General features: G+C 40.6%; 2 protein-coding genes across 5 annotated transcripts; both read left to right on the forward strand.

The window, feature by feature from the left end:
* Nucleotides 1-697: 697 nt before the first annotated feature.
* On the forward strand, nucleotides 698-11363 carry LOC117406780 (eukaryotic translation initiation factor 2 subunit 3). The gene is made up of 12 exons (XM_034923426.2): nucleotides 698-920; nucleotides 4268-4331; nucleotides 4767-4894; nucleotides 5320-5441; nucleotides 5834-5928; nucleotides 6624-6782; nucleotides 7415-7549; nucleotides 8020-8114; nucleotides 8501-8645; nucleotides 9017-9186; nucleotides 9750-9922; nucleotides 11041-11363. Exons 1-12 carry the CDS (start codon nucleotides 852-854, stop codon nucleotides 11102-11104), a joined length of 1419 nt encoding a protein of 472 aa, XP_034779317.1. The 5' UTR covers nucleotides 698-851; the 3' UTR covers nucleotides 11105-11363.
* A 1881-nt stretch (nucleotides 11364-13244) lies between these two features.
* LOC117407238 (zinc finger X-chromosomal protein-like) lies at nucleotides 13245-26080 on the forward strand. 4 transcript variants are annotated; one of them, XM_034011979.3, is made up of 9 exons: nucleotides 13256-14060; nucleotides 15401-15495; nucleotides 15745-16293; nucleotides 16565-16714; nucleotides 16803-16937; nucleotides 17637-17771; nucleotides 19873-20016; nucleotides 20453-20500; nucleotides 23253-26080. In XM_034011979.3, the coding sequence occupies exons 2-9, from the start codon at nucleotides 15429-15431 to the stop codon at nucleotides 24437-24439; spliced, it is 2415 nt and encodes an 804-aa protein (XP_033867870.2). In that variant the 5' UTR covers nucleotides 13256-14060; nucleotides 15401-15428; the 3' UTR covers nucleotides 24440-26080. The 4 variants fall into 4 exon arrangements, with proteins under 4 accessions (XP_033867873.2, XP_033867872.2, XP_033867870.2 ...); XM_034011978.3 differs by having other exon boundaries at nucleotides 13257-13987; XM_034011982.3 differs by lacking the exon at nucleotides 16803-16937 and having other exon boundaries at nucleotides 13245-13987.
* Nucleotides 26081-26777: the final 697 nt, after the last annotated feature.

A 26777-nucleotide genomic window follows, 5' to 3' on the forward strand; every position in this document is an offset into this window, starting at 1 on the left:
TTAACTAATTAATACATTGTGGTTGATTTACTAAGTATCAATCTGTGCGACTTCCGTTTCTTTTAGATGACAGAAATAATACATAGGCATTACAGGATAAATAAGAACATAAGAAAGTTTACAAACGAGAGGAGGCCATTCAGCCCATCTTGCTCGTTTGGTTGTTAGTAGCTTATTGATCCCAGAATCTCATCAAGCAGCTTCTTGAAGGATCCCAGGGTGTCAGCTTCAACAACATTACTGGGGAGTTGGTTCCAGACCCTCACAATTCGCTGTGTAAAAAAGTGCCTCCTACTTTTTGTTCTGAATGCCCCTTTATCTAACCGCCATTTGTGACACCTGGTGCTTGTTTGTTTTTTTCCGGTCGAAAAAGTCCCTTGGGTCGACATTGTCAATACCTAGAATTTGGAGTGCTTGAATCAGATCGCCGCAGTCTTTGTTCAAGACCAGTTCATATATTCAGTTATTTTAGCCTGTCTGCATATGACATGTCTTTTACACCGGGAGTAATTCTGTTCTGGAGTACAGCACTCTGTAGCTGCGTAACTGTTATTAAAAGACTGTCCTGTAGGTAGTGCTCACAGGGCTGGTTCGTCACAGAAAAATGATCGGGGAGGATCTCCATGTGCAAAGAGGGCATTGCATCACCCTGCATCTGAGGACCCTGTCGTTAGACGGTGCGTTTCCAATTAACACGACAGAAAATAAATAAAGCGCTTTACTATTTTATCAGAGCAGTATATAATTCCGTTTTGTATTGTTATTATTTTCTAAGAATAGGTTATTGTAATACTTAATAAAGCTATAATACAGGCGATCGCTTTGGATTACTAAATTTCTTTCTGGTCAAGATGGCGGGTGACGAGACAGGAGTAACGCTGGGGCAGCCCCATCTTTCTAAGCAAGATCTCCGCACTTTGGTGGGTATCAGACTTTTTCACGTTCAATTAAAACAAGGTTAGTGTGTACCGAACGGTATTGGACTGGAGGTTAGCCAGTTGTAGTGGCGGAAAGGGCAGAAGGAGAGTAGGATTTGAATCACGCCGGCGTTGGGGACGCCGGTTTGGGAGTTGCACACATGAGTGAAAAATAGGACCCAGCGCACAGAGACTGCAAACCAGCATGGGGAAGTGTATGTATGCGTGAAAGAATTAAAATGAACGAGACTTGTCTTAATTGTGTGTGTAAAATATAACCTGTTAAACATGGCCAGCTCTATCTTACATCGAGTTAGTGTAGCCAGGCTTAAATTAGGCGCCAGAGATCTTAGTTTGCAATCGTGTCAAGTGTTTTTCAGTGGACCGGGGTCTTTCGGTGTACTGTGAACTGCAAAACACAACAGCCACATATGTACTGATAGAGTACTGCCATTGACTAGTTCAGAGTAAAGTGGTGGTATTGCTAGCAAAATATGTGCCCGCTTTATTCAGCACATTCAGTTCTGCTTCCAGGGTTGTGCATTTCTGAATCGAGTATATGCTGCAATGTAAACTGCAGTGGCATAGTAGGTTATGATGAGAAACAAAAGGACTTGCTGAAGAGTTTATTGGATATTCATGAATTAGAAAACCAGTCTCTGCTTCATGGAGGCAGAGGAGGGAGGCATGTGACCAGCCCTGTCCGGTGAGACAGACAGGATTGTTTTGTTCATTACTGTCACTGCATTGTTACATGTATCCCAAGTCACCTTTAGCCCAGGGATAAGTGTAACCAAATGAACATGCTCTTCTGGCGTGTGACAAGGAAAAAAGAGTAATAGGAACGGATCTGATAGTGCTGGCTTTTGTAATATGTAGTTTAAAGCATATTCCTTTCCGATTTTAAGTTGTTTTTTGTAACAATGTGACTGGGGTTTAGTCTTGGAATGCTTTCAAGCTGCACTCTACAAGAATACAAAGAATTAACACCGACTTGGCTGAGTAGCACACCCATTTTTGTGAAATAAGGTTTGCAATTGCTCTTTATTTTTCTAAAAATGACGGCTGCGTTTATAAGCTTTCTTTGCTCAAGGCCTCCTATGACATCATGTATCTGACCTCCGGACCCCCACCCAATAAGTCAATTGAAATGTGAAATTTCTCCTTACAATCTTCCCCTTCTGTTGTATAATTCTACATACAAGCATGCATTGGAAATGAAGACTAAATGTACAACTGAGCTGAGATCAAGGTAGTTACGTTCGAAAACACCCAAGAAGTATTTCTGCATATGCTGTCACACCATTGTAACTGTACAGCTTGTAATGCATTGTAACTGTGCAGCTTGTAATGCTTTGTAACTGTACAGCTTGTAATGCATTGTAACTGTGCAGCTTGTAATGCCTTGTAACTGTGCAGCTTGTAATGCCTTGTAACTGTGCAGCTTGTAATGCCTTGTAACTGTGCAGCTTGTAATGCCTTGTAACTGTGCAGCTTGTAATGCCTTGTAACTGTGCAGCTTGTAATGCCTTGTAACTGTGCAGCTTGTAATGCCTTGTAACTGTGCAGCTTGTAATGCCTTGTAACTGTGCAGCTTGTAATGCCTTGTAACTGTGCAGCTTGTAATGCCTTGTAACTGTGCAGCTTGTAATGCCTTGTAACTGTGCAGCTTGTAATGCCTTGTAACTGTGCAGCTTGTAATGCCTTGTAACTGTGCAGCTTGTAATGCCTTGTAACTGTGCAGCTTGTAATGCCTTGTAACTGTGCAGCTTGTAATGCATTGTAACTGTGCAGCTTGTAATGCCTTGTAACTGTGCAGCTTGTAATGCATTGTAATTGAAATGCAATTGTAGAGGAACCTTGGCATGCCTGCGTAATTGTAGTTATACCAGTTCAGTTCTGCATTTATTTATCATTCAATCATTATTTCTGTATTTTCAACCCCATTTGTTTGAGAAGAATAAGTTCTCTAGTATGTTTGTGTATTTGTAGCAGTGATTATGGCTCGTTATTTAGAATAGAGTAAACCTGTTCATGTGGGGAGTTGTTTGTCACTTTTTAGTGTCTTTGTAGTTAGAAGTGTAATCACTGCAGCAGAGATGTAACTGCAATTGTAATAGAACAAAATAGCATTGGAATAGAAATTTCAGCAAACAATTGTGCTGTAAATATAACTTCCCCCAGGGCTGCGTGTTGCTGCCCCCTCATACAATCTCATGGCCCTCAGCTGGGGATCCCCTGAACTAAGCAACTAGCTCTGACCAGCAGCGTTTTTAAATGTGGAGGTGGAGTGAGTCCATCACGTTTCAATAAAGCCTTGTGTGTTTGGGGCTGCTCTGATAATGCGTGGGGACGTTCCCCCCCCCTTTTTCAGTTCGTTTTCTCAGCGTTAATAAATTAATGAATAACGTTGTTTCATATACAGGGTGTCGATACTTATGTCTGCAACTGTACATACATGTGTATCTATCTATATATAAAATCTCAAATCTGAAAGGCTGATAAAGGATGGATCATTCTGAGTGTAAAAGACAGGACTGTGTGGTGCAATGCCTAGTTAAGTGTGAAAGGGGGTTTTCATTCTTGTGCATGTTAAAATGTAGTCAACATGACAATGCGTTATGCAATAATGATGTAACAATAATGGACGTGATGAAATGGCCAGAAAGCCTTTTTAAAAGGCTAAACATATTGTAGTTCACATTTAGAGGATGCCACAATGACAGATAATTTGCTTTATTGATGTATTCATTTAAGATTTTATTAGTCGTTGGGTTTGGTATATCACTATTAACAAACCACCATTTGCATCATCCTAAGAGCGTTACATTTACAGTATTTGGAGGTAGAGCTACAGTTACGGTTCTGTACATTTTTCCTAAATTAAAAAAAAAAAATGATTTAAATAGAAAAATTTCGCCAACCCTGATTTTAACAATGTTATGAAAAGTATAAATTATAATGTTGATGAACTATACATCACCCAGATTGAAAACATATTCCATAAAGTTGTTCTGTACCTTGTTTTGTGTGTTAAACACATGATGTGCAACGGGTTGGACCCCAAAGAAGTCTGCCAGCTTGTCAAAGGATGGAAATAAGACTCCCATTGCACAGCACAGTGATCCATTCCTGGTTTTACAATGAGTGTATAACACTGGAGCTAATCAAGCTTGTTAAATCTGGAATCTGAAACTGTTATGCAATAGGAGTCTTTTTTCCATCCCTCTTGTCATACATGTGTTTTCTGTTCTTGTGACCCATATGACAAACTAATCTACTGATCAGTTTTTAAACCAATGTACTCCTCACCTTTGATTGACGTGTCCCTTTTGACTTTGTTTTAATAGGATGTGACCAAATTGACTCCCCTTTCTCCAGAAATCATCAGTAGACAAGCCACAATTAACATTGGTAAGTACAGACCTTGCACACAGTTGTTGAGTTAATACCATTTTAGCATTCAGTGGTATTTTGGAAGCAAGATTTTTCCCACTTGCTTGGCCATATGACCATACAGTGGTAGAAATAAGACTCCTAATGCATAGCAGTTTCACCCATTCCAGGTTTTACTATGAGCTATTAACACAGTGTATTGGTAGCAAGCTCAAATGTGTCTAATTAGTAAAACCAGGAATGGATCAAACTGCTATGCAATGGGAGTCTTATTTCCATCCTTGCCATATTGTGGTTTACAGCTAGCCTGTCCATTGTGTAGAATCAGGATCTTGGGGAGGCAGGGAGGGGGTGTGAATTAGCAGTATACAAACAGACTATGAAATCGGTATGAATCCCTTTTGTATCTTGCTGCTCATCTTCACGTCGCTCTTGTGTGTTTTCTTTCTCCAGGTACAATCGGTCATGTAGCTCATGGAAAGTCTACAGTGGTGAAGGCTATCTCAGGCGTTCATACTGTCCGATTCAAAAATGAGCTGGAGAGGAACATTACTATAAAGCTCGGCTACGCTAATGCAAAGGTAATCAATGCCATGGTCTCGCAGAGAATTCATTGGTACGCTGTTTTGAGTTGTCATTTATCCAGTGTATGATGCATTGAAAATAGGCATGTAGAAATCTGTGATTTATATAGATATATATAAATTTATTTATTAAAACATGTCAAAACAGCAAGTACGTGACATCACAAGCAGTGCGCAAATATTTCTAAGAGTTGTGTGTGGTTAAGCAACGTGAGAGCCAGTTTAGTGTGGCGGGGGAGGGAGTTGGGTGTCTTTGAATGAAGGATGAGCAGATGTTAAATCTGCCGTGTTACATGTGCAAGGTGTCCTCAGAACATTTCCCATGTTCACTTTTTGTTCCCCAGAAGGGTTCAGCTTCAGACGTCCTCCCATCAGGCTTTGTCACAGTTGTAAACGGGTGTATGTTCAATATTCTTTTCTAGGTGTACAAACTACATGATCCCAGTTGCCCTCGGCCTGAATGCTACAGATCCTGTGGCAGCAGTACCCCAGATGAGTTCCCCACAGACCTTCCTGGGACCAAAGGGAATTTTAAACTCGTCAGGTTAGTGACCCAAGCACTTCTGTTTTGCTAGCGACTTGTAACCTCCTTCAGATGCATTCTCACCGTGCTGGGCTGCGTGAGTTACACAACTCTTTTGAATGCACACACCTACCCTGGAACCATTCTCTGCGTCACATGTGGTTTCTGAATCCTCATAAAGTCAAATCTTATAGTCTGAATTGGGACTGAGTGTTTAGAAGTTAGGAATGTGGGTCCTCATCAACCCCAAACACAGGGAACCCCTCCCCCAGAGTCAGGTCCACTCAGGCTGGAATGACCCGAACGTTTTAGTACCTCATCACATCCTGTTCACTTCTGTGGTCTACACTATGAGATCAGTGGCATTGCTCTTAACCAAGAGTGCAAAGTCAGATTTCAGTTTCTCTCCGCAGGCACGTGTCTTTCGTGGACTGTCCCGGTCACGACATTTTGATGGCTACCATGCTGAACGGCGCAGCGGTTATGGACGCAGCTCTCTTGTTGATAGGTAAATCAGAAAACCATGTCCTTTTATTGGCAAACTATGCTGTTTGTTTTAAAGCAGGACTATCAAAGATTTAGATAGTATTTGTTGAACTACTTTTACATCACTTGGATCTTTTTCAAACCAGTTAATGTGGGTAATATCAGAGCCATGTTAATTGAAACAGGTTTTCATTGCTTTAATGTGGAGACCTTTGGAGCTGCGCTAATAGAAATACATTTCTAATGTTTAATTATTTCAATAGTAGTTAATAACTGACTAAGAAATTAATCTGAGACGCGTCAGTCATGAGCACTTATTTTAGTATATGTATTTTTTTTTTTTACATGTTAAATTTGAAGCCAGTTTAATTGACTAACAGTGACTTCAATTGGAGTAATTTGTTGCCACTGCGAGATGCACATTTTAACAGAATACAGCTAATTGCAATTGTGATCAGTGATGTGTTGGAATTGATTAGAAGGGAATTGGAATTGATTTTTAAAGAAATTGGAAATGGAAGTGGAATTGAAAAGCAGGAATGGACCCTGACCCTGGTCATGATTTTATTTACTGTAGAGTCTAGCTTCAGTTTCTCAGTGGTGTAAGTGGAATGCCACAAGTCTGACTGTGCTTAACAATGGTTTATCAAAGGTCCAGCTGTTGTCTGTAACCCTTCAAGGGTGCCCTGAATGATGTCTTTCTGTCTTTCCACACAGCCGGCAATGAGTCCTGCCCTCAGCCTCAGACCTCGGAACACCTTGCAGCCATTGAAATCATGAAACTGAAACACATTCTGATTCTGCAGAACAAAATCGATCTGGTAAAAGAAAGCCAAGCCAAGGAGCAGTATGAACAGATTCTTGCATTCGTGCAGGGTAAGCAGAGCACAGTACGGAGACGAGGATCCTCAAGTCTATTAACCAGACCACCACCCAGTCCCAGTAAAACCTGCATCTCATAACATTTTCATTGGCTTTTGCAGGGTTCACACCTGGCACACTTGTGCTTCTAAAACAGACAAAGCCAGGGGCTGGAAGTAGTTTTCAGTTTAGTGGATATCTTGCTGTGAGACTGGGTGTTGGTCTTTTTTTAGATGTAGAGATATTGTCATTATTGTATTTGCAGTCCAGGCTAATTTTGCACACATCTAAAATGAAGTAGTTATTTATTCTGGAAATAGGCAAGTTATACTTACCCCTCAGCATACAAGCAAGGGCTTGGTTACACTAATTGGTGCACTGCCTCTAAATGAGCATCACAATGCACTAATAAAGGGTTAACAATAGCGTTGAAACCTCCAGCTGTATACAGCACAGCACATGCCCTTAATACTGTGCATTGTCCTATAGTGTACTTCCTATTTAAGCTGTGAAAGGGACCCCTTTAGTCTTGGCCCGGTTTCTCATTTTCTGTGTTGAAGCCCTTCTTCAATGCATTCATTCAAAGGGGTGCTGATCTTTAACCAGCTGGTGGGTCACTGTTGATGATTTTGTTCTCTTGTAAACAGGCACGGTTGCAGAAGGAGCCCCTATAATCCCCATCTCTGCCCAGCTGAAATACAACATAGAGGTCGTGTGCGAGTACATTGTAAAGAAGATCCCAGTCCCTGTGCGAGACTTCACCTCAGAACCAAGGCTTATTGGTAAGGAACAAAGTAAACCGATACTCGCCTTATTGCTGCCAGTGCAAGTGCAGCTGTAATACTGTGATTCTCTCAGCTCTGGCGTTTTCCCCAGTGCGTGATCACCTTGTTGCTACATGAAGGTCCTCTAGCGCAGAATGTGAATGACATGTCGGTCTGCTCAATCGTATAGTGCTCCCCCTGTACAACGCTGAAGTCAGGAGCCACACACATGAGACGGTGCTGTTTGTGTTCTGCCTGATAACATGAATGAATGTTCTCGTGGAATGGCAGTACAGGGCCAATGGGAGCCTCAATCCATGCTGCCTTAAAGATGGTTCCACACGATAAAGGCTCGCTTATAAAGAGGGACCACTCTATTGCTTTCATATCAGCTGCTGAGTTTTTACCAGGGCAGTTCATTCCTGTCCTGGTGTATGTATTCATTCATTCATTCATTCATTCATTTTATTTTGTGTCTCTGCCCGCAGTAATTCGATCGTTTGATGTCAACAAGCCTGGTTGTGAGGTTGATGACCTCAAAGGAGGGGTAGCAGGAGGCAGTATTCTGAAAGGAGTGTTAAAGGTGAGACACTGACAGTCTTTGTTTCTTTATTTATGTATTTACCGTACTAAGCTTGAATTTTTTTGAAAATATATATCTATATGAAGTTTTTTTTTTTTTGGATATACACAAATGGTTTAAAATAATCAATATCTATACAGAGCTCCCTCGTTATAACGCGGGTCTCGGGGGACACACAATATGAGCGTTAGAACCGAAGAGCGTTATAAACGGGGGAGGGGGTGGGGGGTGCCCCGGGACACATCATACATCTGACTAAAATACAAAATAACTCCCTCTCTAATGCACATATAGCATTGTGTGGCCGTGTTGGTGCAGCATTGTGTGGCCGTGTTCATGAAGCATGCTGGTTGCACGACCAGTCATATTCCTTTCCTCCTTTTCAGGTTGGGCAGGAGATTGAAGTCAGGCCTGGCATTGTCTCCAAGGACCACGAAGGCAAACTCATGTGCAAGCCAATCTTCTCCAAGATTGTCTCGCTGTTCGCAGAACACAATGACCTGCTCTACGGTGCACCTGGGGGCCTTATCGGTATGAGGGATGGGCTTTGTGTATATGTGTAAGGAATGAGCTATGAAGACAGGCTGAAAGATCTGGATTATTGGTTTAGCTTAGAACAAAGAAGATTTAGGTGGGTGGGCATCATTGAAGTCTTTAAAATCTTTAAAAGGGAGTTGACCTTCAATACTTTAACTGCAACACAGAAACCAGGACCAGAGGAAGCGGTTCAAAATGAAGTGGCGAGACTAATTCACAGTTTTTATTTATTTTGAATTAAAATGTTTTGATGCACAAGTCAGATAACTAAGAAAGAGGGGGGCGCTGTATACATACCAGATCAATACACCAATCTGGAATTGATCGTGAGCAAGTTGTTGACCTGTATGGTCCTTGATCTCTAGGTGTTGGCACGAAGATCGACCCGACACTGTGCCGTGCGGACCGCATGGTGGGGCAGGTCCTGGGCGCCGTGGGGGCGCTGCCTGAGATCTTCACAGAGCTGGAAATCTCCTACTTCCTGCTCCGACGACTGCTCGGCGTGCGTACAGAGGGGGACAAAAAGGCAGCCAAGGTCAGTGAGGACAGCAGGACTCGAACATCGGTTCTGTATCCGTTTAAATGCAGGGATGGAATGGAAAGCACAAGAATTATTTCCAAGGGGTTTGCAGGCAGTAGGCATGCATCTTGAGCAGGTTTCTGCACGTATCCCCTGCATGGAGCTTGTTTGGATTGCTGTTGTTCATGCGCTCCGTTGCTGCAGGAAGATGATAAATGGTTTGTCTTGGGGACTGGCTGTTGTATTGAAGCCTTATAAAACAGACACACTTTGGGAATTGCTTGGGTGAATTTTGCCTCAAGAAAGCTTGGCTGCAGATCTTTAGATAATCGCATTCTTCACCATTTGGAGTATATGGGTGTGGATATGATTTATGAAACAATTACTAACTTATTCCTTAGTGGCTCTTGGAGCCCCCTCAAAAGCCAGTTCTAGTTACTATAGTTGAAACAAAAAACACACTATGATTTTACGGCTTGAACATGTAGTGAACACGATCATGTGTGGGTGTCTGTCATACTCCATCCCATAAAAATAGGGTACATCCCTGATATATATTTTTTATTTAATCTTTCCAGGTACAAAAGCTGTCAAAGAACGAAGTGTTGATGGTGAACATTGGCTCGTTATCCACTGGTGGCAGAGTTAGTGCGGTCAAGGCCGATCTCGCCAAGATTGTGCTCACAAACCCTGTCTGCACAGAGGTGGGAGAGAAGATCGCCCTCAGCAGAAGAGTAGAAAAGCATTGGCGGTGAGTGCCCTCTTCATGCTGGAATTAAGAGCGGATGGCAGAGTTGCTGGTTTTAGGAAAATACCCACAGAGATAATACCGTATTCCTTCGAATTTAAGACGCAGCCCAAATGTGCCACCCTCAATTTGAGGAAAAATAAAACATAAAATACAAATGCCTTTACAAAGATACAACCTCAATTACGCTGTTGTCGTACAAAACTGACACGAAACAGTGTTGTTGTAGATTAACCACAGAGCTTGTTTATTGTGCTGCGCGCTGTATAATACTTCAGATGAAGTCTCTGTCGTACACACACCACCACTCACTTACAGCATCACACATCCTGGCAACAGCAAGCACGACACAACACTCCACGACATCGGGCAACATGTACCCCAGCAACCACGACAGCACTGATCTTCCATGTGCTTGGCTAGACAGATGCCACGTGGAAGTGTTGAAAAGCCCATGTCTGTTACTAGAGCGAAAAAGCTGAAAGTAATGATGCAAACGATACTCCTAGGGACAAGTATGCTTTGAGAAGTTTTATACATAGCAATCCACGCTCCATTCCACTCTTAAACTTTAGAAACTAGGAGAACCTTAAAGAGTAAGTAGTGGGGTTCTGAAAACTCTAGTGTTACACGTCCCCACGTGTTGCTACAACTGTTTAAATAAGTGGCCGTTTTAAAAATAGCTTTGAAACAGACTTTTTAAGTGAAGTGTAAAAAATTGTCAATGTTATAACAATGAAAAGAAAAATGACAGGTACATTATTTAAACAGTTGTAGCAACACGTGGGGACGTGGAACGCTGTATTTTTTGGAACCCTGCTACTTATTTTAATCTCTGTAGTACAAAGAAAATCTGCTTTGTTAGGGCTGCTATAATATTGTAATAGTACTAGAATGCTTGTGGATTAAGTAGGAAGTGAAAGGTAAAATACCTAATAAACTGAACTGCTCCATATCCAGTTTCCCTTGTGTTAATGTGTACCAAATGTACAACACAGCTATTAGTGCTTTCTAGCATGTTTCGGTTAACCTGTAAATCTAAAATACCAAATGTGCTTCAATTGCTTAATGTCTTGAGTGTCCTCTCTCCCTCTCTCTCTCTCTCTCTCTCTCTCTCTCAGATTGATTGGCTGGGGTCAGATAAGAAGAGGTGTTACTATTAAGCCCACTGTGGATGATGACTAAAGAGTCTGCGAGACCGAGGGATACGCCTTGGATCGTCTTATCTGCATCCACAACCACCACACATACCAATTTCAATACCACCCAAATTTATAGAAACACAAGTCTGGAATCCAGGATTCTGCATTTTAAAAAGGATTGCATATCTTCCATTACAGATGTACCTAATTTATACAAGAAACAGATATTAGTTTTGGGATCACATGGAAGTTTGATAGTATTGTTAACAACCGTCAAAATAATAAAAAGGGTTTTGAAAGTTTTTCTTTTTGCATGGGTGTATTTGTGTTTCTGTGTCTTAGGATGGTTCAGGTCGGCCAGGGTGTCCTCGGCTCACCGTGCACCAGCGACCCCTGTGGTCTGGCCGGGCGCCTGTGGGCTTGCCTGTAAGCTGCGTTGTCCTCCGACGCTGTAGCTCTGAGGCGGCTGCATGGTGGGCCTGCAGTGTGTAAAAGAAGCGGTCGGCTGACGGCACACGCTTCGGAGGACAGCGTGTGTTCGTCTTCGCCCTCCCGAGTCAGCGCAGGGGTGGTAGCGGTGAGCGGAGCCTAAAAATAATTGGCTACTCCAAATTGGGGAGAAAATAATAAACAATTGGCGACTACTATATTTAAAAATAAAAACAGCAGCATTTGTGCCACTGATCTGCTTGTGTTGTGCCTGCAGCTGCACTCTTGTATATCAATGTTGTTTCATGGTGACAAGTGGTCTAAAGTGTGTGTGTGTGTGTGTGTGTGTGTGCGTGCGTGTTTCAGCAAACCTGGTTAAAACTCCCATCCCAGGTAACATCAATCACAATACCAGCTTGTGAATATGTGGGGACAATGCACAGTATATCCTTTGTCTCACACAAAGTTATGTGCAGGGAATGCCAGGGTGCAATTTACATGTGTTTATAATTTACATGTGTTTATATTGTATAAAAGCACAGATCTCTTAATAAATTGAGTAAGCTAGTCTTGTCCTACATTTTATGTATACAAATAAGTCCAAACATAAAAATACCAGCCAAAATCAACAAACCAAACTGTGAGAGCCATCCTGAAGCACAAATCATCACATCTGAGGGAATGTCTCTTATCAGCTCTTAAATGGGGAATTCAGGTTGAAAACAACACAGACAATTGCTCCACATTTGGCATGTGTGCCTAACAAATCAGAAGTAAACAATGGCTGCTTTATAAACCCTGCAAAACATGTGGGTTCATAAAACAATGCCTCAGGGTGAAGATTCTACCAGCGTTTCTCAGAGCACCACCCTGGACTGAACCACTTCTGTGTGTCCAGCTCCTGGATCTCTACACACAGTAAATATCCGCGGGGTTTGTAGTCCTGTTACTGGCTGGTGCTACAATTGGGTTCTGTAGTGCTCATTATACATGGGGCCACAAATGTGCTTGTGTCTGCATATGAAGAAAAAGAAAAAACTCAAGGCTAAAGGAGAAACTTTTTATTTGTATTTATTATTTTTGTAAAGTGGGAAAATGCTGAGGTGCTTATTAAAAACGGGGGCCATCGTATCCATGGACTGACATGTTTAAGTTTTGCCGTCAATTTTTAGTAGTCTCGCTACAAATACAAAGAAGGGAAATGGCAAAACACTGTAATAGCACACTTCTAACGGGTGATCGTGTCCCTCCGTACAGGTGAAACTTTATCTGCTGTAAACCAACTGGACTGTCCTACAAGTATGCTTTCTGTTATTGAGTACAAAAAGCTATAGAATATATTTAAAAAATAAAAACAGCAAATGGGAATACAAATGAAAAAATGCAAATCGCTTATTTTAAAGTTATATGCTTTGCAGTTCGTGTGCCTTTGTTTATACTATTGTAAACGAATTATTTTTTGTATTATAACTTTAAGGAGAAAAAACACTTCCCATTGAATGGGCACAAAACAAGAATTTTTGGATAAGGGCGTCTGCTAAGAAATAAATAATAAATAATTGCAGTGTCTTTCACACAGACCGCTTGATTGAAACTAATTTTGTGCAACGTGGTGATTTGTTAGAATTCAGTAAAAAATATTCTGTTATATTTACCCCACACTTTTTTTTAAAATATGAAATTTAACAAAAAACAAACAAACAAAAAAAAAACAACAAAACACACATTATTATGTACTGGCTGTAAGGAACAATTATATTAAGGGTAAACCGATCAAAGGGTTATTTTAAGAAAGAAATCTGAAGCTGTAACTTTGCGGTACTGTTATCCGCAATCACATTTTGTTAGGCCTTGTTTATATTATTTTGTTTTCTTTAAACATAAACCTTACAAAGTATATAAAATAAAAAATATATATATATACTTCGATTAGTTAATATTTGACACGCAACTCATTATCAGGCGGTATTAATCCGCTAGTTGTATCGGCACAAGTGTATTACACGGTACACTGTATCGCCTCGAATAACTTCTCTATCATTTTCAGAATGTTTTATTTGACCATTTTTGCTAAAAAAAAAAAAAAAAAAATACGGCTTTAAATGTCATGAATCAAAAACATAACCATAATCCAATTTTCGTCAACTACGGTGCGCAAACAAAAAGCGATTTTACTTGCAAATGGTATCATATCTCGGCCTGAGTGGGCTGCCAGCTGCTCGTTCAAACCCCTTCCGCATTTTCCTGCAGCTCTCAGGCTGTGACGTGACGTGCTGACGGCGGACTCGGCGCTGGAGAAGCTGCGGGCTGTTGCCTGTCTCTGTGTGTCAGTACAGCTCGGAGAAGCTCGGCCCCTCCCTCCTTGCCGTCTCAACGACCCGCCCCGCCGAGACAAGCTCCCGATCGAGCCCGACCCGAGACTGGGGGGAACCCGAACGGCCTTGGCAGCGGGGGAAAAAAAGTAGCCACCGACCGACAGCAAATAACAGGACTTCTGGTAAGCGAGACGCGGTGCGGGAAATCAGCGCGTTTAAAACCGCGAGCCTTCCCGGGACTACCATCAAACTCTGGTTCGTTATTATTTTTAAATTTAAAAACGCGATAAAGAATTTTGTCGGTAGGCCAAAGATCGTCGCTAAGATGCAGGCCGCAAGGAGGCCGCAGGTAGGCCTCGGGGAACGAGAAAGGAAGGGAATGGAACCCCAAAATTCATTTCTTAAAAACGACGTCAACATGTCTGCATTTAAATACACGAAATGGTTAATACTTATGAGACGTAATTGTCGGTTATTTAAAATCGTTTTAATGTAGAATATGTTGCAAATATAGTTCTGCTGGAAGAAACAAGATGGCGACTGTGGCTTTTTAGCAGAACTGTGAGGAGGAGGAGGATTAAACGCCATCTTGGCTCTTGTAAAGTATCTTTAGTACGCTTTAAAATATATATACAAAAAGGGAACGAAACTACCGAACTTCATACCGTATAGACTAAAGATATAAAGACAAGGGCTCGATATTATGTTTAAGTACAGAAAGTTATGATAACACAGTTGGTTTGGTGTTTTACCAGTCTGAAAAATTAAACGAATACACATTGAAATTCTCATTTCCTGGTTTGTTGACATTTTTGTCACAACCCACTCCTGTCATTCAGCGCGTTGTGTGCTGAGAAGTGCCCAGCAGGCGCTTGGTGCCTCCCCTTTTCTACCTTGTGAAACTGCTATCGGTACTCAAGCACAAATGGGAATTTCATTATATAATAGCATACACAACCTCATTGTGCGCTATATAGATAGTAATACAGTTGCCACAACCGCGCGGCGTATAAATCCCACCAATGCTAAAACTTAAATGCTCAAATTATATTTTATTTTGTGACGGTCAGATCATTTATTTCTTAAACAACATGCAAACATATACTTTTCAGATTCATAACCTTAAACCGCAAATGCATGGACTAAAATGAACTCAAACTATCCAACAGTTTCTTATATTGTCGGCGACACCCGCCTAAATGCCCTCATCCATCACGTGTGTGCTGTCTGGCTCGCCCGTTTGCCTTTCCTCGAGAAAATGCACCTCTTCTCCCTCACCCTTTATCAGATTGGATCAGTTACGCATTTTGGAGCTGTGAAGAATATGAAGGCAGGTATGGAGCATGCTAAAAAATAGCAGTTCTGTCTATATAGAACCTAATGTCGATTTCCACTAGTTTGTTTAATATGAATGCGGTTCCTATTTACTTGCAGTAACACAGCACTGCCCAGACTGTACTGGCTGTGCCATCATTATCTCTGACTCTTCCTGAATGTGTGTGCCCTCTAATGATTATAATGTCACATTACACTGAAGTGCGGTAACTGCCAGGATCAATTGCGTTCAATTGAATCATACCTTTTATGTCTTTTAGTCAAACTGACAGATGAAGTGTAAAGACCATGGATGGAGATGTAACTGCACTTGAACTGCATCCACAAGAGACCAAGGTGATTTTTGATGCATCAGGTAATGAAACTGCAAAATGGTAATGCATTTTAGCATATAATACATAATCCATTTAGTGAAGTAGGCTAACAGTTGCATTGCTGTCTAGGTTTGTAATTTAAGCACTGAGAAGCTTGTCTAGAATTAACTTGGTATGGGTTGTCACTGTATGTTTAATGCACCTTTTACACATGTTTGATTTAAGTATGTGCACACTGAGCTGTGGAATTAGACATGAATATTCATTTGTTTCTTTTAATATACTTTTAGAAAGCGATGCCAACACCACTACTCTCATCAACGGAGATGATATCTTGGTTGAAGTGCAAGAAACTGTCTATGTTTCGGAGGTGGTGTGCTCTGATGTGACAGTCCACAGCTTAGCCCCTGAAGACCTGGACACAGTGGTGATCCAGGATGCCATCGAGGATGTTGTTGCAGAGTATGTGCATGCCGGCCCGCAGGCAGAGGAGTCTGAAACGGTTCTCGTTCCTGAAGGGGTGTTGGACACAGACGTCACCACGGAGGTCTCTTTGGATCCCTGTTCGGTACCAGAAGATGCTCTGTCTCCCCAGGTCATTGCCTCCGCACAGGAGGATCCTCTGGAGACCCAGTCCATGCACTTGACTGAGGTGGGGTGTGTGGAACGTGTTGCGCACGCCGACGGCTCTCAAGCAGACATCCCTGTGGATGAGCTGCAAGTTGACGTTGTTCCTGAAGAGGTTCTGGTGACAAACTGTTCCTCCGAGGCTGTGATCGACGCCAATGGGATTCCAGTGGAGGACCAGGCTAGCTGCGGGGATTTCCTGATGATTTCTTGTAAGCGTTGAGAGCAACAAAGTTTAATGTAATGTGGGTGTAGCAAGTCCTTCATTGTTTACCTTGTGATTTAAAAAAAAAAAAAAATTTATAAGCGTATAGTGCCACCTGGTGGTGGATTGTAATTACCCAATTAAATATAAATGATGTCCCATTAAGACAAATCAGTAGCAATTGCACTTACAATTGAGTGTAGATCTCACTCAGAATGTCAGTGGCAAAACAAAATGATTGATTATTATTGATTGCTTATTTCTTTTATTTTTTCCAGTGGATGAGACAGGTAAAATTGTACACGATGAAAATGGAGAGATGTCCATGGATCCAGGCATGTCGGAGAACGACGACCCCTCGAAAGAAGACAGCGCTGAAGTCATTAAGGTCTACATCTTTAAAGCTGACTCTGGAGAAGATGACCTTGGTAAGGGATGACCCATTACTAATAACCAGTTAAAACATATTACACTTTGAACACGTCTACAAGTTTAATTGTTTTTCGTCTCTTAAAGGCGGTACAGTTGATATAGAAGAGAGTGAAAATGATAATGGAGTGGTGGAGCTACTGCATCAGGCAGGCATTGGCTGTGCATCCAGAGAGAAGATGGTTTATATGACAGTTAATGACTCCCAGCAAGAAGACCTCAGTGAGTACCTTACCAGCAGCATTGGGAGTTCATGGGCTAGGATGTAGAATCTGACAGATACAGCCAGAATGCCCTCCCTGTGAGCTCCCAGGACTGGGCTCTGTGAAGACCAGTTCAGTCAGTCCCTGGAATAGAGGGATTACACTCCCTGTAGATTTATTTAGCTAGTCTAGCCTCAGTTTGAATACACTGCTATTTGTTATGCTTGTTTCAAATTCTTACTTATAAATTAGCTGCTTTTCCTATGGAATGTGAGTGTAGTGTTTGAAATTGTGTTTGTTGTTTATCTTTTGAAGTGACCTGTTTTTATTTCTTAAAAGAAATGCAAACAATATAAAAGATTCTGATACTGGCAAAAAAAAACCTTATTTAAATATTATATTGATGTTTTTTCCTTTTAAGAATAAAAATGGGGGCTTCCACCAGCAATAGCAAGCAACAAGCATTTGCTGTGTGTCCTAAGAGTCTGGTCATTATGGATAGTTAATAGAACTGCGTTGAGGTGAGATTTACTGCATAAATGTATTGGCTTTCTTTGTACAGTAATGATGACCTCACTGACTAGTGGATGTCCAGGGCCGGGAGGAGTCGTATTGACTTGGGGGACCTTTTCCATAATGTGTGTGTCGTTCCCTAACTCTGCCACCGGGCCTGTGGATGGCCAGTGCTTAAGTGTGTTGTTTCTCTTTTCTTTTGAAGATGTTGCTGACATTGCTGATGAGGTGTACATGGAGGTGGTTGTCGGGGGGGAGGAGGCGGTGACGCATGAACGGGAATATGACAGTTCAGCTCTCAGCAAAGATTACATGCCTGTAGCATGGGCGGCTGCATACGGTTAGTAGTTACGAGCTCCAGGCTGTGCTTCTTCCTTCCTCCAGGGGTGTGTGGTTTGCAAAATCAAACCGCTGACTTGCACAGCTACAACTTGTCTTTTTCTTGTGATCACCTTTCACCTCACAGGCCAGCATGACCTCTGGACACAGCGGATTGTTTTGTGGTCATTAGGGAGAAGTAGAATGTTTTCTGATGGGAAGTCCTTCTAAAATCAGTGGAGTTCCAGTTCCCACCCTAGGGGACGCTACAGTAACACAGCTGAAACTTTACATTGACATGTGTTACATGAGTCCAGGTTTTCAATGCTTTTCCATCGGGGTAACACCTGGTTGGATGAACGATTTAATGCTGTACTGTACCTTGGCCTCTCTCCCACATTTGCTGAAACTTTCTGTTTCAAGAAGATATATGCACAAAGAGAACGCTTAGACAACTAATAAAATAGTTTGTGTCTAAAATTTAAAAAATAAATTGGCTTAACCAAAAATGTACATCAAAACAGATAAGAACTGGCGCTATATCACAAAAGCGCACTGTGGTGCGTAGGTCAAAAACAGTATCAAAATAAAGTAAATGCAACCCTGCAACTTGCATATCTAAAAAAATACTTTATTGGTTAAAAAAAAAAAAAAAAACACAGACGTGTTTCCGCTTAGCATTGATTCATTAGGATACAAAGTAGACAAAGCAGTGGCAAACTTGTATCCATTTCCATAGCAAGCAAGTTAGCAATCAGTTGGTTCAATTACTGGTTCTCTCTTTTTTCTCGACACACATACCTATATGGTAACAATATCCTGGGAGACAGTCAGCATGGTTTTAAGAAAGGGAGATCGCGTCTAACTAACCTGCTTGACTTTTTGAGGATGCAGCATTGACAATGGATAATTGCAAAGCATACGACATGTTTATTTAGATTTCCAGAAAGCTTTTGACAAAGTCCAGCATAAAAGATTAATTCTCAAACTGAACACAGTAGGGATTCAAGGAAATGCATGCACATGGATTAGGGAGTGGTTAACATGTAGAAAACAGAAAGTACTGATTAGAGGAGTACCTCAAAATGGAGCGAGGTAACCAGTGGTGTACCACAGGGATCAGTATTAGGTCCTCTGCTATTCCTAATCTACATTAATGATTTAGATTCTGGTATAGTAAGCAAACTTGTTAAATTTGCAGACGACACAAAAATAGGAGGAGTGGCAAACACTGTTGCAGCAGCAAAGGTCATTCAAAATGATCTAGACAGCATTCAGAACTGGGCAGACACATGGCAAATTACATTTAATAGAAAAAAGTGTAAAGTATTGCATGCAGGCAATAAAAATGTGCATTATAAATATCATATGGGAGATACTGAAATTGAAAAAGGGAACTATGAAAAAGACCTAGGAGTTTATGTTGACTCAGAAATGTCTTCATCTAGACAATGTGGGGAAGCTATAAAAAAGGCCAACAAGATGCTCGGATATATTGTGAGAAGTGTTGAATTTAAATCAAGGGAAGTAATGTTAAAATTTACAATGCATTAGTAAGACCTCACCTAGAATATTGTGTTCAGTTCTGGTCACCTCGATACAAAAAGGATATTGCTGCTCGAGAAAGAGTGCACAGAAGAGCAACCAGAATTATCCCGGGTTTAAAAGGCATGTTGTATGCAGACAGGCTAAAAGAATTGAATCTATTCAGTTTTGAACAAAGAAGACTACGTGGCGATCTGATTCAAACATTCAAAATCCTAAAAGTTATAGACAGTGTCGACCCAGGGGACTTTTTTGACCTGAAAAAAGAAACAAGGACCAGGGGTCACAAATGGAGATTAGATAAAGGGGCATTCAGAACAGAAAATAGGAGGCACTTTTTTACACAGTGAATTGTGAGGGTCTGTAACCAACTCCCCAGTAATGTTGTTGAAGCTGACACCCTGGGATCCTTCAAGAAGCTGCTTGATGAGATTCTGGGATCAATAAGCTACTAATAACCAAACGAGCAAGATGGGCTGAATGGCCTCCTCTCGTATGTAAACTTTCTTATGTTCTTATACAGCTGTGCAGAGTTTAATGGTAATATTTGGCTTGCTTCTCCTTCCTGCCTGTACCAGGTCATGATGAAAGTGAGGCTGTTGAGAACAGGCACGGTGCTGCTAGTGCGCTCCTTCACATCGATGATTCTGTGAACACAGAGAAGCTGGGGAAGCAGAAGAGCAAGAAGAGGAAGAGAGTTGACACCAGGCAGTTCCAGACAGGTGAATAGCGTTTCTGCTGCTCCATACACAGCTGCTGCTGCCCCAAAAATATCGGATTGCATTAAACAGCATAACAGACATGAATGTGTGCGAATTGACGAGGGAAAGCCTGAAATAATCATCTGAATCAGTGCTGGTCAAGTTTTAAGTGGTTTCAGATTTCTGATCTTGTATTTAAAAGAAACTCCACCAGGAAGTCTTTGTCAGTGTGTCAATCCCACTTGATAAAAAAAATTACCCAAATCAATCACCTGACCGCATCCCTAGGTACATGTCAGTACTTGTTGTTTTATTTACTACACTCCGATTTTGAAAGATAATGGTTAAAATTGCAACCAGTTAGATGGTTGTGCAAATTTATTCATCCAAATCATTTCTATAATGTGGTGCAGAGAAAACAATGTTTCTAACTGCACTTTACTTTATTCCTCAAAAGTTATGACGTCAAACCATCAACAAATCTACAATGGCAGAAGTAGAGCAGGTAAGCATGGCTTGAAATTGTACATTGAGATATATAGTGTGCCTTTCTTGAAATTGGATGAAGATATAGGAATTTATCTTTATCCAGAATGAAGCAGGACACTTTGTACCGGAGTTGTAATGAGTCACCAAAATTGGGGCTCGAGTCGAGACATTGGGGAGTAAAGACTCGAGTCGAGGCATTGGGGAGTAAAGACTCGAGTCGAGGCATTGGGGAGTAAAGACTCGAGTCATTAGTCCTGACCAGTGCTTAATTTGTAAAGAAAGAGGTGCCGGGGTGCAAGCAAGGACAATAATACCGTCCTTAAGAACCGTACACTGAAAATTATAACATGTTTATTTGAAAGAGTATTGTATGTACTAGTGTTAGATGTTCTACATCATATACAAAGTAGTAGTGCGTGCAGGAAAATTAATTAAAGGCAACCGCAGGACAAATAATAATAATAATAAAAAAGCCTTTAAACATGTTTTGTTATGGTTTTGAATTTAAAAGGTTTAAAAAACTAACACATTAAAAAGCATTCAGAGGACTTCAGAAGGGCGACAATGATTTAAAAAAATAATAATAATGAAAATAAAAATCTGCACTCCAACACGAACATTGGTTTGACCTACGATCTGCACTATTGTCAGTGATGTGTGTGCAACAGAAACTACTCGTAGATTGCAAAAACGATTAATTAAACTTAGGCTAGGTAGTTGTTATCTTAGTATGTTTTTATTCTCTATTAATTAAATTATATTAATTGAAAAAGACAAGAGAGAACGAGATTATTATTTTTTTTATTGTTTTGGTTTAATATAATATAGCAGGCTAATGTTCCTGTTGAAATAGGCTGTAATATTTTTTTCATTAAAAGTCGTCATTGTTCTTTGTTGAAATGAATGTTCGGCTTTCATATTTTGTTGTGTACTACTCATTTTATCAAACCAAGTAGTGTAAGAAGTTGCTTGTATCGTTCATGACGTTTTTCAAATCAATTAAGCTTATTTGTGTATAAAAAGACAATAGAGTTGCAGTCATTTTGGAGTCCTGATGGCATAACAAAACATAATACTGTACTGAAAAAAGTACAAAAACAAATGAATCTTTTAAACTTTCTCTCCAGCCACATCTTATACTTAATTCACACATACATAAAACTTCAAGTTAAAGTTGTATGTATGTGTGTTAAAGTATAAGACGTGACTGGAAAGAAAGAAAAGAAAAACGTTTCAACCCTTAAAGTCTTTAAGACTTTAAACATAAACCTGTAGTTTCACAGACCCTGATTAGCCTTGGACTACCTAATATTAGTTCAGGTAAACTTCCAAATGTTTGTAATTTTTATTAGTTTGCATTAGCTTAACAAATGTGTAAACAATGTTTTATTCAGAATTGGATTTCAAGAGGAATAGCTACAAAGCACCAACTCCCTGAAGAGAGATGGTTTCCATAAATACATAGATAAAATACATACAACCATACATACATTAAATAAAGAGAATAGTGAGCACCAAATACTTCCCAAAAAGCTTTTCAAGCTTTCACTAGGCAAAATTTTACTTATTAGAAATATTTTAGATGCATTCATTACCTTTATTTGTGTGCTAACAAAACCTGAACAATTAATTAATTCAGATTCTCATTTTAACCGTTGAAAAAAAACTAAAAACCTGCCGGTATAAATTAATGGCAGTTACTGGTGCTATGTTTTGAATGCAGTTTTTTCATATTGTCGCTTTACAGTGCTGGCAGGATGCAGCCTGCTTGTTTCTGTCCCGATGGACTGTATAATTATTAAAAGTGAACTCCACCACCACAGGTACTTATAGTGGACTCTCCATGTTGTTGTTTTGTTTTTTTCGTGTCTGTGACAAAACTTAGAAATCACTATTTTCCTCAGGATGTTCTGTGATCAGTGATCAGAAATCTGTCTTTGCTTCTCGCCTACACATTTTGATTCCGGGGCTCCCTGCTGCTTGTGACGTTACGATCACAGAACGGTGCTATAGGCTAGGAAGGTGTTTTCTATTTCCTTAGCAATATTCTTAACAACCATGGCAGGAACCTGTTTATGTGCAAAATGGCAAGATGACTGCGTGTGTTAGAGAGGGGGCTGCATGTATTGAAAATGAAATAAGTTTGTAATTTTTTATTTATTTATTTTATTTTTTTGGGGGTCTTTTGAGCAGGGAGTCGAGTCACAAAATATTGCAACTTGGTTCCGAGTGGAGTCGAGTCATTGACTCGAGACATTACAACTCTGCTTTGTACATGGATAAGGGCGTCTGCTAAGAAATAAATAATAATACATGCCATACTTCTAATAATTTGTGGAGGAATGCATCTGGATGCTACTTGCTGATCCTTCCAGCTGGAGTAGCTTTATATTTTCACACGTGTAAAGGTTGATAGTCTATATTGAAGACATTTAAAGGGGTAAAAAAAAAAAAAAACTGCTAAAAACAATGTAGCTGTGAGCCCCACAGAGCAGTCACCTACAAATGGTTGCTTGTTTCACATCCCATGCTACAATGTTTAATGGAAAATATGATTCACTTGGAATACATTTTTCCAGCCCAGTACAAACATGGACACCAGAGATTTCTCTGTTCAAAATCTCATAGTTTGATAAGGTGGCTTTCAGTTTCACTTTGATCGAATGTTTCTGGGAAATACTTCATTAATCTGATAGTGCTCAAAATAACAAACAGACCATGGCTGTTTATTGGAAGTGACTATTGTGTGTTTTTTTCTTCTCCTGCAGCTATTATTATTGGCCCTTACGGACAGCCGTTGACAGTCTACCCTTGTGTTATTTGTGGAAAGAAATTTAAATCCAGAGGATTTCTTAAGAGGCACATGAAGAACCATCCTGAAATCCTAAACAAGAAAAGATACCAGTGCACAGACTGTGACTTCACGACCAACAAGAAGGTCAGTCTGCATAATCACATGGAGAGTCACAAGCTCACGAGCAAAGTGGAGAAAGCCGTCGAGTGCGACGAGTGTGAGCAGGAGTTTCCACACGCAGGTGCATTGTACACCCACAAGATGGTCCACAGGGAGAAGGCAACCACTAAGATGCATGCGTGCAAATTCTGCGACTACGAAACAGCAGAGCAGGGCTTGCTGAACCGGCACCTCCTGGCCGTGCACAGCAAGAACTTTCCTCACATCTGTGTGGAGTGCGGAAAGGGTTTCCGCCACCCTTCAGAGCTCAAGAAACACATGAGAACACACACTGGAGAGAAACCATACCAGTGCCTTTACTGCGAATACAAATCTGCTGACTCCTCCAATCTTAAAACACACGTCAAGACTAAGCACAGCAAAGAGATGCCGTACAAATGCGAACGCTGCTTCCAGACCTTCGCGGAGGCAGAGGAACTCCTGCATCACACCCTCACTCACGAAGAAGGCAAAACCCACCAGTGTTCGCACTGTGACCACAAGAGCTCCAACTCCAGCGATTTGAAAAGGCACGTCATCTCGGTTCATACCAAGGACTACCCCCACAAGTGCGACGTGTGCTTCAAAGGGTTTCACCGGCCGTCCGAGCTCAAGAAGCACATGACGTCACACCGGAACAAGAAGGTGCACCAGTGCCGACACTGCGACTTTAAGATCTCCGATCCGTTCATCCTCAGCCGCCACATCCTGTCGGTGCACACCAAAGACCAGCCGTTCGCGTGCAAGCGCTGTAAAAGGAGTTTCGGGCAGCGGAACGACCTGAAGAAGCACGTCAAGGTCCACAGAGGCAGGCGGATGTACCAGTGCCAGTACTGTGATTACAGCACGGCCGACGCTTCGGGATTCAAGAGGCACGTTATTTCCATCCACACGAAAGAATATCCCCACCGCTGCGATTACTGCACTAAAGGCTTCCGGAGACCGTCTGAGAAGAACCAGCACATCATGAGGCATCATAAAGACATGGTGTCGGCAGAGTGATGGGGCAGGACACCAGTGCTGGGAACCTCTGTCTCATTCTGTTAAATCCTAAGGACATTTCATTTTTTGTTAAATGTTAAATCCTTTATTTGTTCTTCGGTTGTCAATTTTAGATTGTTTGTAATGTCTCGTGTGTGTTACCTGCCTTGTGTGTTGAGTGTTTTTTTTTTTTTTTTTTTTGAAAAATACAGATTCAAACAATACTTTGAATCCTATGATTGAAACTGATTTTAATTTTTTTTTGTTTGTTTTAAATATCTTTAGCTGTGTCTTGCATGTCGTACTTCTGTTCTAAGGATTACTTCGTCGGACAGTTGTTTTATCTCTATTAGCTATTAAACTCAACGCAAGCACTTAATTGTCAGCAGGTGAGGCCATTGTATCTCTCAGGGCCCTGCTGTTTCCAGAAGTCTCTGGTTCATACATCATTACCAGAACCCCTTTCCTCTCTACACCACTCTTCGTACTTGGGTGTGATTTAACTCTGATTTCTCTTGGTTTAACACATTCACTGTAAGGGACACTGCATTAAAAACAATCCTGTCCTGGGTGAGCATGTTTTTAAGTAGGAAGTGAATATTTATTGGCTTTGTTAAATAGCAATATCAGGGATTGAGGTTTGAAATCTATTGCTTATAGCATTATTATATATTGCTAATTTCCACCTAATGACAACTTGAACAACCTTATCCAGTTGTTTGGATGGAACACAGAGTTTATTTGAGCTGTTCCCTTAAATAAAAGGTTGTCTGTTGTCCTTAAGAATTAAAAATACTATACAATATATATATATATATAAAATCACAGTTACTGCTTCCCCAGGGGACAAAGAGTGTATTTTTAACCTTTATGTTAAAGTAAGTACTCCATATTGTAGTATGCTTTTTCTTTGGCTGTCGTTCGTCATGTGACCCATTGTCAGACAGCAAGCAGTAGGGTCTAAAAGATCAATTTAAATGTTTAATGCCACTAGTGCTGCGCTACACAACTTTCTGAGCAGGTCCTGGGTGTTGTTGAATTATTTCAAACGTACTGAAATGTTGTTTTATATTGTAAGTTATTTCAATGTAATACAGGCCCCTCTGTTCCCCAGATTAGGGGGTCTAATGTTATAAACACGTTCATTTAACACAGAAATGTTTTCTTGTTAATAGAAATGCAGTTTATATAGATTTTTATGAAATAAATTTGGCATTTTTGTCAACATAATGGTACACACATCTTTCGTACTCCCTGCTGAAACTTTGTGCTGCTGTCTAAACCTGTCCTGTTATCAGTTCCAAAATTCAGCATAATAATAACCAGCAAGAGGCTTCTTAATGCTTACTCAAGATGGTATTAAGTGATGAAAATTGACACAGTGCTGTACCTTCATTAAATTACATTTTTTAACACATTTAGTATGTTGTTTTTCCTGTGGATATGGGGATAGCTTTGTGAAATTGTTAAAACTGTTTAAATTATAATATAATCGAAACTATTGCTTTGTACAAAAAAAAAAAAACCCTTCAAACGTGCCCACTCTAGATGTATACTTTGTAAAAATAAAAACAAAAACCAGGTGAATCCAGGGCTGTGTATTGTAATGTGTGGACGTGATATAACTTGTAAAAAAAAATTAAATTCATTATTTTTTCTTGATGGGTGTTTGTTTCTCTCAAGCATTGAAGTCTCATTGTATACAGACATCCAGAAGGTTTATCATCTTGTACACTGTATTTAAATATAAGTTAGTGTTTAAATTATTATTTAGTCATTTTATCCAAAGCGACTTCCAGAGACTAGGGGGTGAAATATGCATCACAATTGCTGCTACAGAGTCACAATAGGACGGAGCACAAGGGGGTTACGTGACTTGCTCAGGGTCACACACCGTGAGATTGAACTGGGAACCTCCTGGTAACAAGCCCCTTTCTCTAACCACTGGACCATCAGACCTCCCTTAAGTAGGCATTTGAGTTGAATTAGAAAGATGTTATATAGAGTGCAGCCTTTGATCCACAAAAATGTCGATGCAGAGCTGCAGAAGCTGTTTAATTTGGATGGAAGACGGGAGCAAAATCCATCTGTTTTTGACACCCACAGAGCTTCAGCTGAGTGATTTAAAGGTTAGGATTGCACACAGTTTATATTGAAACGTCTGCATTGTAGTTAAACAAGGTAACAATCTTCTCGTGTCCAGTGTGCTGTGTTAGGGTTTAAACTACAGCGCCTCTTTGTTGCAGTGTATAGCAGGAATACAATACAGTACACCACTGTCTTCGCTTGCATTAGTTTTGAATATGAATCTTTTTTAACTCGCAGTTCTAAGATTTAGCCACTAGGCAGCACTAGACTA

The sequence above is a fragment of the Acipenser ruthenus genome, chromosome 9 (assembly GCF_902713425.1).
Source record: "Acipenser ruthenus chromosome 9, fAciRut3.2 maternal haplotype, whole genome shotgun sequence".
In the NCBI taxonomy this organism is placed as follows: domain Eukaryota; kingdom Metazoa; phylum Chordata; class Actinopteri; order Acipenseriformes; family Acipenseridae; genus Acipenser; species Acipenser ruthenus.